At 40.4% G+C, this 13,521-nt stretch overlaps 1 protein-coding gene across 1 annotated transcript in view; it reads left to right on the top strand.

Annotated features, from left to right (window-relative positions):
* ALK (ALK receptor tyrosine kinase) overlaps positions 1 to 13,521 on the top strand; it is a 749,759-nt gene that overhangs the window by 383,077 nt on the left and 353,161 nt on the right. The window contains exon 4 of the mRNA XM_017947405.3: positions 12,807 to 13,008. Within this exon, the coding sequence (XP_017802894.3) occupies positions 12,807 to 13,008 (202 nt within the window). The remainder of the gene's footprint in view (positions 1 to 12,806; positions 13,009 to 13,521) is intronic.

The raw sequence follows: 13,521 nt of genomic DNA, 5'->3' as shown, positions 1-13,521 counted from the left end.
TCCCCAGTACAACAAGTGATTAAGCTACGTGACAATCATGTTTATGTGTAGCTATGACATTCCCAAAGTCAGATATGGAATGTAGCATTTTTAAGTCTCCTCAGGTAGCGAGTCCAATGCAGTAACTCAGAGGAGGCTTTCCAGGAGCATGATTCTGCCAGAAGGAGCTGAGGTCTTATGAAAGGACAGTTTGAAAGTCAGACAAGCAGAAAAGACTTAAGAGATGATAGAGATGTAGATATAGATTAGACATACACACAGATATTGATATAGATAGATATGGATGAGGATATATTGTTTCTCCTTTTTTTCCATGATTTTTTCCTTTATTAGTTTCTGCAAATGGTCTTTGTAGCAGAAATAGATTAGAGGAGGATATCCAAAGTGTGTTCCATAGAACATTATACACAATAACAAAAGGGTTCTGTGCAGAAAGGAGTTTGGGAAATGTTTCATTTTATATTCCACTCTTGAAGAGCCACACTCTTATTGGCATATCAAGGCTCAGAGAAGTCTTCAGTGAAAGAGCCTGTTTACTTCTTGTTGTACCCAGGAGTCCTCAGACTCATTTGCCCACAGAGCCTTCTCATAATACCTGTTGACATCCATGGGGCTGGTGTTCTGTGGAAGGTACTCCGGAGCTGGCACAGCATTATTCTCCAATACGGCATCTCAGGGGCATGCATCTGGATGAGGCCTGCATGCATTATACTGCACTCCTTTTGTCCAGATTCCAAGCCATTAAACCTCTGCTGTTCCTTAGTTCCCACCTAACATGAGTGGCATTGTGATCAACTGAATGAGTAATAGCTTATAATAATGATTTAATAGTTTATTGTACTATGGACAATTAGCCAATGATGCCTGGGTCCTGTTTGATTGATTGAGATGGAAATCCATCCATCCATGCATGTGTGTATTTATGGTCTCACTCAGAGAATATGATTAAGAGGCTTTCTGGTTCAGAAAGGTGGATTGAACATTTGTCTCCTCTTTTGAGATCCCACAAAAGTTATATGAAATAGAGAAATATCAATGCAGGAACAAATTCTGAATAGCAAACAGAGCAGGAGGGGAAACATGAGCAATTTCTAGAGCACATAGAGGAGACAGAAGCTGTCCATGGAGAAAATAAAGTGGCCAGAGCCCAGAATGTGCCCAAGAGGTTTGGGGGTCCTATCTGCTGAGAGTACAGGTAAAAGATCACCTGAAAGAAAGGACGAGGGTAAAGAAAAAGAATGGAAATTTCTCTATGGTTAACCCAGATGGCCTTAATTCCTTTTCCAGTATCATTTTCCCAAAGTGAAAAGTAGCAGGATACTTAACCACAGAGAGAGGAGAAAGCCTCTAAAACTTCAAATAGAGTGATAGACTTATGGCTGCTAGTGGGAGTATTCATACCCAGGGTGATGCACCCTTTGGGCTGGCATTGGGAAACAGTCACCTGCAAAATGGCTTGCTCCTGACACTGTCCATCAGGCAAATTCTGCATAAAGGACAAACACCATCTGTACACATATAGTTCCTGTTAGCCTCCCTAGTCTCTCCTGTTTAAATGTGAGGGGCTGATCAGTGATCACTCAACATGTGAATAACCCAGCAGCATGAAAAAGAAACATCATGCATAGCAATAAAGCCTTTTCTTGTCATGTGTTTCCTCCCCTCACCCTTCCATAATCTGCTGCCACCTCTCCCCAGGGCTCCAAGCCTCTGTTCATTTCTGCACAGTATAAAAACTTCAGTCTTCTAGTCCTTCAAGTCTCATATTTTGTGTGGCTCCCATGCATTTGCACATAAATAAATTTGTATGCTTTTTCTTCTGTTAAAAAGAAAATGAAGAATAAAAGAGAAAAAGAAAGATCAATATAAAAAAAAGCTGACCCCAGAGAAAACAAAGATAAATCAGATAACTAACAGAAGCTAACTTGAAAGATAAATCTCTTAAGAAAGATTCAAGATTAAGTATGGGGTAATTAAATTATCAGAGAAATAATAAAACAAGATTTGCTAGAGATGAAAGAGGCATGTGTTTTCTTATTGACAGAGGCTAGCAAATGCTATGGATAAATTTTTGTACAGATCTATAGCTAGATACATTGCAAAATGCCACAGATAAATTTTTATATAGATCCTTACCTAGATACAGTGTATTGAAATTTTAGAACTTTAAAGTTAAAGAAAGATCCCAAAAGCTTCCAAAGAGGAAAAACAGATCAATTACAAAGAAATTGCGAACAAAACCAGCATCAGACTTCTCAATAACACTGACACTAGAAAACACTGAAGCCAGGTCTTCAAATTTCTGAGGCAAAGAGTTTCTAATCTATAAACCATAACCAGAAAATCTATCAACCAAATGTAAAGATGAAAGAAACATTTCAAATATTCAAAGATTCACTAAGAAATTTGCCCCTGAGGATGTTTTCTGAGGATGGTGGGACTAACATAAAAGTCCCAGTGAAAAGAAATTTCAGAATAATAGCTGAACCATAGGCCCAGAAAGCAACTGATACAAATCAAAAGAGGAAATCAGTGTCTTCAAGAAGAAGGGAGTAATTTTTTCAAGAGGTGTATGGATGTGTTAGTGATATGGTAAAGAAGGCAGATATAAAATAAATAGAAAAAAAAATCAGCTAGAAATTCCTGGAAAGACAAACTGCAAAAACAAACAAACAAACAAACAAAAACTGATTCTGTAGGGACCAAGGGAAAACTTTCCCTTTGCCCTCCCTCTGAAGGTTCACTGAAAAATTAACCCACAAAGGGCAGATTAATTGGAGAAAAAGCACACCAATTTATTAATGTGTACATAAGGGAAAGTCACAGAGTGGTTAACCCACCACCCAGTGGGATGCAGAAGCTTATTTACCATCTTGAAGTTACAAAAAGAATGGGGACTTGGAGTATGGCCAAAAACAGGTTATGGTTGCAAGACAGGTTATGGGAGGAAGAGAAGAGGAGGCTTGGCTAGCAAAGGTGGTCTTGTTATGTAGATGAAGTCTCACAGGTAGCAGCTTTCAAATAGAATAATAAATGTATTTTTCAGACTTTTAAGGGTGTCAACCTCTCAGTTAGTTTTTCCTAGCTCTGGACAAGGGAAGCACTGGTTGCATAAGTGCAGATTTTCTACAGAAGCAATTTTGCCACACAAAAGACAGCTTTGTAGGAATACTTTTGTTTTCTGACTCTCCAAGCAGCCATTTGAAAATATATCAAAGAAATATACTTTGGGGTAAAGTATTTTTATTTCCTTCAGTCCCCACTTTGAAGCCTTAACAAGTTTCGCATATTTGGCCATGTGTGGTGGCTCACACCTGTAATCCCAGCACTTTGGGAGGCTGAGGCAGGCTGATCACTTGAGATCAGGAGTTCAAGACCAGCCTGATCAACATGGTGAAACCCCATCTCTAGTAAAAATACAAAAATTAGCTGGGTGTGGTGGTGAGTCTGTAATCCCAGCTACTCAGGAGACTGAGACCAGAGAATTGCTTGAACCTGGGTGGCAGAGGTTACAGTGAACTGAGATGGTGCCATTGCACTCCAGAGCAAGACTCTTGTCTCAAATAAACAACAAAAAATGTTTCACATATTAAAAGCCAAGTTGATAGCTTTGGAGAGATTTGGTTTAGAGATTGTTAGAGATAGAAGAATGGAAAACAAATTGGGATATGCAGAAAAGAGTAAATTTAAATATACCATTCCGTCTCTCTTTAAATCAGCCTTTTAGTCCTGAGAATAGATCAGTTTGGTTAAACAGTTGTGTCCCCTTCCAAGAGGTGGCATTGCAGGTAGGCTAGGCTCTATATATGATGCAGGCAAACAGATCATAAATAAAAGGTATTTCTGTGGAAACAGGAAAAAAAAAAGGCTAATGTCTGGAATAGTCTATAAATTACTTTTTTTTAGAGTCTCTGAAGCATCTTCAGATTTCAGTGACAATCTGACACATATTTCTGGATTGTAGTTTGAATTGGGTGTTTAAATGAACTTTGTGAGTTCATATATTACTGGCTGTTTATATATAATTTGCTGTGGTAATTTTTCTTGAAGTTTGTTTAAGTGGCCTATCTTTAGTTTGCAGGGCTTTAAGAAAAGCACAGTTTTAATTTCCAATAATTTCAAGTTAGAAAAATGGAAGAAAAATTGGAAATGTTATTTTGGAGACTTGTAGCCAAGAAAGAATTCAGGATTCAGTCTAAATTGTGAGAAAATAATAAAAACTCAAAAATAATGGACAAGGCTAGAATCTCATAACAGGGTTACGAGGAAAAAAAAAAACTATAGGGTTTTAAAAAAAAAAAAAAAAAAAAACTATAGGGTTTTTTTTTAAAAAAAAAAAAAAAAAACAATTTTTCTCTTTAGTCCTTTATTTCTACCAAAGACAAATAATGGTAGGACAAACTTATTTGCAAAATAAGTATTAGTTTGATAATGTTTGGGCCTGCTTATTCATATTCATATAAAGCGTAGCAAGAACAGTGATTGGCCATAGAGGCTCTTATAAGTTAGCTTTGTTGGAACTTTTTTACAAGGAATCTAAGATTAGACTTTTTAAAACCTCAAGCCTAGAAAGCCAAGCCAAGGATGTGCCACTTATCTATATCTGTAATACCTGTACAAATTGGGCGAATGTTTCCCTTCTCGAGGTCTTAAAATATCTTGAGGTTTCTGGGCCTGTCAGAAAGTGACATATTTTACTTACCACAGGTCAGGAACCCTATAAAGAAACTGTGTAGAAAAGGTATCAGGTCAGACTTTTTAAAGGTCTTCTTATCAGCTCGATAAAGTCAATCTAAATTCCTCAAAGCAGTCTGATCATATTTGAAAATATACCATTTCAGTCAAGGCCTTGGTAAAATAACCACTATATCCAATAACCACTATATCCACTATTAACTACTATATCCACTATAGCCACTATTTTGTCCTACAAAAGAAAACAGATTCTAATTGAACTTATGTAAATAACTACATTGCTATAAATTAAGAATACTCACCCTTTTCAAAATTCTGGAGAAATCAGGTAAAGAAAAAACTGAATGGTTTAATTTTGCTCACAAAACTATGCTTTACCCAGTTGTTGTTGTAAGCTATAAGTAGCTCAAAAGAAAAAGTTTTCTTAACTTTAGACAATAAAGCATAAAAAGAATCAACAATGTTTCAAACAAAAAGAAGTCATTAAAAATTATTTTGGTCCTCTGTTCAGTCCCATGTAATTAATTCTTGTCCCACTTGATGTTGTGTTGGCAATTTTCATGAACATGTCAGATTATTAAAATTAGAGTCTTGAATGTTTTTTATCTAGTTCAATGATATGATCTCCAAAGTTATAGCACCTATGTTCAAGAGAACCTGTCAGAGTCCTTTCAATGAATTACCTTGAAGATGAAGCAAATTTTGGACAGTAGCTGATTACAAACCTTTTTTTGAGAATAATCAAAGTAAAACAATAAAAAGACAGAAATAGCTATAAAGACACAACTGGCAATGAAATTTGGTTATTTTTGTGGCACACAACAATTTAACATAATAATCAATTATTGCTGATAACATATACTAAGACTTATTTCAAATATGAGACAAATTAAAATGTGCCACAATTTTGACAAGTTACAATGCAAGAGGGAGAATTCATTTGATCCTGATGCTGGAAATATATCCTGCTTGGAGTAGAATGCATTCTTGGATCTATAGAGAAGATTATAAATATAACCCTTATTCACTGCAGTAAGAAATATATAGCCATCAGTATAAAAGGTCTGTTTATTGATTTTTCAACACTTAGCATCAACCTATAAACAAAACGCGAAACACTTAATCTTTCTTACACAATCTTGACAAGGTAAAGGAAAAGTACAGCTGATTTGGGAGGTGGGTGTGGAAGAGAAAAAGTACAGGGAAAGGCAGGAAGACTAAATAGCCTCATCTTTATAGTGAGGAGAGTCAAGTGATACTGTCTGGAGCTGATGGAAGAAGTCATAAATATATCACATAAAGTTAAAAACATAAGCAATAGAAGATAATTTTTTAAATCAAGAACATTTAAAAATCAAGAATTATAAAATGGATATTGTTATTTTTCTTATTGTCCTGTCCATGTCTAAAGTTGTCATACCTGCAAGTAAAACTATGACTATAATATTTAGAATTATGAAGGCAGCCACCTAAATAAATTAGGAATCCTTAAAAAAATTTTTTCCAGTGTGTGGAATGTGGTCAGGTAGAGCAGAGGTTAGAGACTGTTTTTTGAAAAAACATTATAAGCAATTCTGTACTATTCCTTGTCATGTGTATTAGTTCATGCTTGTGTCACTGTAAAGGAATACCTGAGTTTGGGTAACTTATAAAGAAAAGAGGTATAATTGGCTTATGGTTCTGCAGGCTGTACTGGAAGCATGGCAATGGCATCTGTTTCTAGTGAGGGCCTCAAGAAACTTACAATCATGGCAGAAGGCAACAAGGAGCCAGCATGTCACATGGTGACAACAAGAGCAAATGAAAGAGAATGAGGAGGTCCCAGACTCTTTTAAACAACCAGATCTCACATAACTAACTGAGCAAGAACTCACTTATCACCAAGGGGGTGGTATTAAACCCATTCGTGAGGGATTTACCCCCATGATCCAATCACCTTCCACCAGGCTCCACCTCCAACATTGGGAATCACATTTCAACATGAGATTTGGAGGGACAAACACATCCAAACCATAGTATTTCACCCCTGCCCCCCCTCCAAATATCATCTCCTTACATTTCAAAATATGGTTATGCCTTCACAATAGTCCCTCAAAAGTATTAACTCATTCCAGTATTAACACAAATGTTCCATGTCCACAGTCCACAGCCTCATGTGGGGCTCAAGGCCAAGTTCCTTTCACCTATGTGCCTGTAAAATCAGAACAAGTAATTTACTTCTAAGATAGTGGTGGTACAGGCATTGGGTAAATATTCTTGTTCCAAAGTGGAGAAATTGACCAAAACAAAGGGGTATCACACAAGTGTGGAACACAGCAGGGCTGTCATTAAATCTTAAAGCTTCAAAATAGTCTTCTTTGACACCGTGTCCCACATCCAGGGCACACTGGTGCAAGGGATAGGCTCCCAGAGCCTTAGGCAGCTCTACCCCTATGGCTTTGCAGTGTGCATCCTCCATGGCTGCTCCCACAGATTGGAGTTGAGTGTCTGCAGCTTTTCCATGCTGAGGTTTCAAGCTGCCAGTGTCTCTACCATTCTTGGATATGGAAGTCAGCAGCCCCTTTCCCACAGCTCCACTAGGAAGTGCCCCAGTGGGGACTCTGTGTAGAGGCTCCAACCCCACATTTTCCCTTGATATTAACCTAGTAGAGTTTCTTTGTGGGGGCTCTGCCCCAGTGGTAGACTTCTGCCTGGGCACCCAGGCTTTCCCATACCTCCTATGGAATTTAGATGGGAGCTGCCAAGCCTTCTTCACTCTTGCATTCTGTGTGCCTGTAGGCTTAACACCACATGGAAGCATAGCTTATGCTATCCAAAGTTGTGTCTGGAGCTGTACTTGGGCCCTTTTGAGCCTTGGCTAGAGCTGGAACAGCCAGAATGTAAGGAGCAGTGTCATGAGGCTGAGCAGGGCAACAGCACCCTGGGCCTGGCCCCTGAAACCATTCTTTCCTCTTAGGCCTCTGAGCCTGTGATCAGAGGGGCTGTCCCAAAGACTTTTGAAAGGCCGTTGAGGTCTTTTTCTTATTGTCTTGGATGTTAGCACTTGGCTCCCTTTTAGTCATGCTATTCACTTTAGCAAATTGCTCCACAGGCCACTTGAATTCCTTCTCTGAAAATGTTCTTTTCCTTTCTACCACATGAGTAGTCTGCAAATTTTCCAAACCCTTATGCTCTGCTTTCCTTTTAAATATAAGTTTCAAGTTTGTCATGTCTTTGCTCCCATATCTGATCATAGACTGTTAGAAGCAGCTAGACCACTCAGGAACTCTGCTACTTAGAAATTTCTTCTGCCACATACCCTAAGTTATCACTCTTAAGTTCAACCTTCCACAGATCTCTAAGGCATGAACATGAATGCAGCCAAATTATTTGCTGTGGTGTGCACAGGTTACCTTTACTCCAGTTTTCAACAACTTTTTAATTTCAGTTTGATACTTCCTTAGCCTAGTCTTCACTGTCCATATTTCTATCAGCATTTTGGTCAAAACCATTTAATTAGTCTCTAAGAAGTTCCAAACTTTCCCTCATCTTCCTGTGTTCTGAGCTCCCTCTGCCCAAATTCCTCCAACCCCTGCCCATTACTCAGTTCCAAAGTTACTTCTATATTTTCAGGTATTTTTATAACAAAACCCCACTCCTTGGTGCCAATTTTCTGTATTAGTCCATGCTTGTGTCACTGTAAAGGAATACCTAAGGCTGGGTAATTTATAAAGAAAAGAGGTTTAATTGGCTCATGATTCTGCAGGCTGTACTAGAAGCATGGCAATGGCATCTGTTTCTAGTGAGGGCCTCGGGAAGCTTACAATCATGGCAGAAGGCAACAAGGAGCGAGCATGCCACATGGTGAGAGTGAGAGCAAGAGAGAAAGGAGGGGAGGTTCCAGACTCTTAAATAACCAGATCTCACATAACTGAGTAAGAAGTCACTTACACCAAGGGGATGGAGCTAAACCATTCATGATAGATCTGCCCCCATGATCCAATCACCTCCCACCAGGCCCCACCTCCAACATTGGGAATCACATTTCAACATGAGATTTGGAGGAACAAATACATCCAAATGACATCACCATGTTACCACCATATCACTTTGATTTTTAGGATCACTGAGTACCTACTATGTGGCAAGCATTGTGTTGCATACCAGATATTTAGAGGTGTTAGCAGCCTTATAGCAGAAGCATCTAAGAAACAAATGATGCTAGCACAGGAGCCCTTCCTAGGGATGTTTGTGTGTAAATTGGGAGAGAGGAAGGCAGGGCAGGGAACCACAGCTTACTTCCTTACTTCTCAGCAGGAAAGTTCACGGAGTATTTGGCCAGTTGATTAAAACTGTTGGTATATAAACCTCAGAGAGGTGAATTATGAGAAGAAGAGTTTAGGACTTGGGGGCTTGGAGACTTGACTCAATTTCTTTAGATTAATAACATTCTAGGCAGGCAGATAGAATTACTGACAGTTTGGGGCTGTAAGAATCCTTAGAGAGACTCCATCCAACCCTTTCATTTTACAAAGGAAGGTTGGTAGTAGCAGAGCTACTCCAATTTAGTCCTGATTCCAGGTTTAGTCCTAGTTCAAAGGAATTCCAGACTAAGACACCTGTCAACACAGGGAACTGATATTTATTACATACCTACCTTGAGCAGCATGGTACTGCCTACTTGATACATGTTATTTAATCTAATCTTCACAGCAGCCATATGAGGTAGGCTATGCCCATATTAAATTTGAACAAACTAATATTTAAGTGTTTAAATAATTTGTCTAAGGTCAATAACTGAACAGATATAAAAGAGTTTGACCTCTAAGTTCATGACCCTTGGGTTTTGCCCATAATTTGAGCCCTGCTGGTTGAGATGAGAGCAGCGCATTCCTACACTGGTGAACAGAGGTAAAAATAACCATTTCATATTTAATCATTAAACATATTGACATGATGCATAATAAAAGAAACATGGTCATGGCGCTGTATAAGCAGAGCTCTTTGATCTGCCTCTCCACTCTCCTGTGGCCACACTGGGTGAAGGTCTGTGTGCTGCTAGACCATCCTTCTTAATTAGAAAGGACCCCAGGAGACTTCGCCTAGCCCCAAGCTATCCTGGGCAAAATAAATAGGAAACAGAAAAGAGAGAGAGGAGAGATAAATTCTTACTGACTTTAAAAGATTTATACTGACAATATCCCAAGGAGCTTATGAAATGTATTTTTTCCCTTATTTTTGGTAGAGGAAAGCTGCCGATGAAGAGATAGCTCTCAACTATAGAGTTTCACTGACAGTGAAAATACTTTAAGCTCAGTTGCTTATTGATAGGTTGCAGAAAATAAGGTTCATATAAACATCATCTCACATATTAGAGCTGGAAAAATAATCTATCTTTCAGTCAGCTTTGAAAGAGTTCCATTATTGAGGTGCCAAATTACGGGGACAGAATTCACATGCATGGCCACACCCAAGGGTGGAGAGGATCAGTGACACATGAAGTGTCCCTGGTCCCAATACCCCAACACCTTCAGCTGGATTTTTTTTAGCTTCTCGTGCGTGTGCACATGTGCATAAGTATAATCTTCCTGAGAAGAAGGGGGATACCTTCTTTATTTTGCCCCCATTCTTCCCTTCAGTAACTTAAAAATCTCCTGGTTTCTACTCAACATTCTGCCAACTTGAGAACATCAGAGAATGGTCTCAGACCAGGGCACAGTTGCTGCTGCTCCCTTATGTGTAAATTATTATCGGACATGGGACTGGCTTCATCCTAACCCCAGGCCATACCCCCAAAGAGTCTGGAGCAAGACTCTGTCCCCAAAGATACTTCCAGGGTCCTCATGTGCTCTGCACAGATACACACTACCCTAGTACTGGAAACCCCAGTCATCCACCTTCCATATATTGCCTATGCTTACAACAGTAACATAGCAAACACTTCAAATTTGTATTTAGTCACATTCTTGCCCTTGTGTGGACTTGTGGTGCAAGATGAGGTTGGGTCAATATTAATTCCCTCTTGCCCCCACCATAACAGATCAGTTCTCCTGCAGCACCACTCTGATGGTGCCATTCTCCTGCTCGAAATATCTGGCTCTCTATTATCCACAAAATAAAGCTGGAAATCTTCAGCCAGGAAGCAATGCTCTCTATGGTCTGGTTATACCACCTATCACCCTAGCCTTCCTTATTTCTCAGTTTTCTCTTCAGTGTCCTACTCTGCAGCCAAACATCTTCTACCTTTGTCCTTATTCCTCTTCCCTTCAACTTCTGCACAGTCCATTCTGCCAGTATCTTTGTTTTTCTCTCCCTGTAAGACCTGGCTCAAGGGTCTTCCTCTTTATGGATCTTCCCACCTGGACCTCCTGTCTCCTCCCTCCTGAAGCCTCCCAACATGTTTTGCCTGGATGCGTGTCTGACTTTATGACCTCTGTTAGTGCTGATAGTTCTTGCAGACATCTCTTCACCCCGCCAGACCTGGAGTTCCTTGAAGGCCACAACTGTGTCTGTCACATCGTCTCCTCAGTGCAAAGCCAGTCAGTGCTTGGATGTTTGCTCAAAATAGGCATCCGTTAAATGGAATCTGAGGGCAGAAAGGAGTAAGGAAGGGACCGAATAAATGGATTGGGTCTGGCCCATGCACCCCTCATTCACCTTCCTGCCCCTCTGACTTCCAAAGTTGTACATTCTGGCCACAAGGTACCTTGGCCATGTTTCAGGCTGAAGTACACGGTGGGCCAGTGAAAAAGATAGAAGAGTACTGCTTAGGAGTCCAGAAATCTGGAGTCTGGTCTTAATCTTCAAACTAAGACTTTGGACAAGTCATTTCCCTATCTGGATCTCCAGTCTGCTTCTCTAGGAAAGCAAGGCGACTGAATTAGATGATCTTCCCAATTCTTTGTCTTTGGTTCTAATCCCTTTTCTTTTCCTCTGTGCCCAGACAAGAACATTTCCTCCACTCAAAATACTGTAATAATGTAGATTATTTACTGATGGTTGTAGAGCACTTCTCATGACCATACGCCATGCTGAAACTTCCCAGCAGGTACAGAGGGTTCACGTTCTCGATCCAGCTCAGACACAGTCTTGTGCTTCATCCTGATTTAAACCAGAAGTCGCTTTTACTTACTTTAAGAAAGTTGGAAATCTCCAATTCCTGGAAGAACACCTTCCTTTGGAATAATGCTTTGCCTTGGTAGGGATCCCTCTCTTTTATCTGCACCATTGCTTATTGCAGGCTGCTAGTTTATTTGCCTATTTGGGAAATTGGGTTATCTGCAGAAGGAGACCTTGGAAGTGCCAGGAGTAGTTTAAGAAGACTGAGTACTCCTTAGCTGCTTCCCACTGTGGAAGTCAGGGATCTTGTTGAAATAGATTTCTACTGCAAAAGCAGCAGCATCTAATGGCCCAAAACTTCATTGCAGAAGTGCAGCAAGTAAAATTAATGTATCAGAGGGAATGCCTGGAACAATACAATGGTGGTGTGCTTTTACACTGACAGTAATCCCCTTGAATGTAGGTTTCTTGCAGGTCATTTGGCCTGTGCTACTGGAATCAGGATTGGCTTGCTCCAGAGGGAAACTCTGCCACAGGCATAACACCAGGGGGGATTTGTAGGGCTTTTTCTGGGGAGAGTTGCAAGTTCACATGACTCATAGGCTCAAGAGCTGAAATGAACCTTAAGAGATTATTGAGTTCAGCCAACCCTCCCACCCCATTTTACAAGGGAGGGAACTGAAACCTAGGAAAGTTAATGCTTTTCCCAAGATCATTCAACTAGTAAGGGAAGGAACAAGAGTCTTTTGAAATGGATGTTTTTGTTCCTGTTTTGCAGATGAGAAATCTAAGGCTCTAGGACACAGAAGTAGGAAGTAGGGGAGCTAAGGTTAGAACCTTGGTCTGCCTGACTATAAGGCCCATGTGCCCAGTCACTGTCCACCTGCATCAGGCTATACTATTTACAAAGAAAATCTAAGAGCGGAGGAAGAAGGCTGGGTGCATGCAGAGAAGGAGATAATGGCCTCCAGTATCTCTGATTTTGATGCTATTTGTCTCTAAGTCTTGCCACAGAGCTACTGCTGGTCTTACCTGAACACATCTACAGATTCATTTTCCCTGTCTCTTTCCAGGCTCCTTTCTCCTCCTCAACACCTCAGCTGACTCCAAGCACACCATCCTGAGTCCGTGGATGAGGAGCAGCAGTGAGCACTGTACGCTGGCCGTCTCAGTGCACAGGCACCTGCAGCCCTCTGGAAGGTACATTGCCCAGCTGCTGCCCCACAACGAGGCTGCAAGAGAGATCCTTCTGATGCCCACCCCAGGGAAGCATGGGTAAGTACTTCTCCACGTCCAAAATTGATTTTATACAAGGTGATTTGGCTTTTGGCTACACATTTCCAAAGTCTGTGACATCTACTTACAAACTCATGATTGTCATTGAATCGGTAGGTCCAGGTTGAGCAATTGGTACTAATATCCCTTAGGTGGTGTCTTGGGTACTGACCTGTGGGTCCCTCTGACTGCCCTGGCTAGTGGCCCTTCCAGAAGCCAGAGGACCAGCTGCCAGAGTGGGCATTTCATGAGTGGGTATTAAAGATGTTCATTTCCCAAAGTTCAGATGGAGCCAAGAAGAAAACAGCCAAAGAAATGTTAAAAGGCCAGAATGAAAGTAATTTAATATGGTAGAAACTGGGTTTTACCAGCAGAAGCTGGGCAGAAAGGGAAAGGACAAAATATTTTGGCCATCCAAGCAGGTTCTACGGGAATTTGGTACCCCAGAGCAGGATTAGTCATGGATACTACACCAGTGTAATTCAGTAGAGATTGGAACAGAGCTTTGTGCTA

Source organism: Papio anubis, chromosome 14 (assembly GCF_008728515.1).
Source record: "Papio anubis isolate 15944 chromosome 14, Panubis1.0, whole genome shotgun sequence".
NCBI lineage: Eukaryota > Metazoa > Chordata > Mammalia > Primates > Cercopithecidae > Papio > Papio anubis.
Note: the sequence above shows the minus strand (reverse complement) of the source record. Positions and strands in the feature narration are given on the sequence as shown.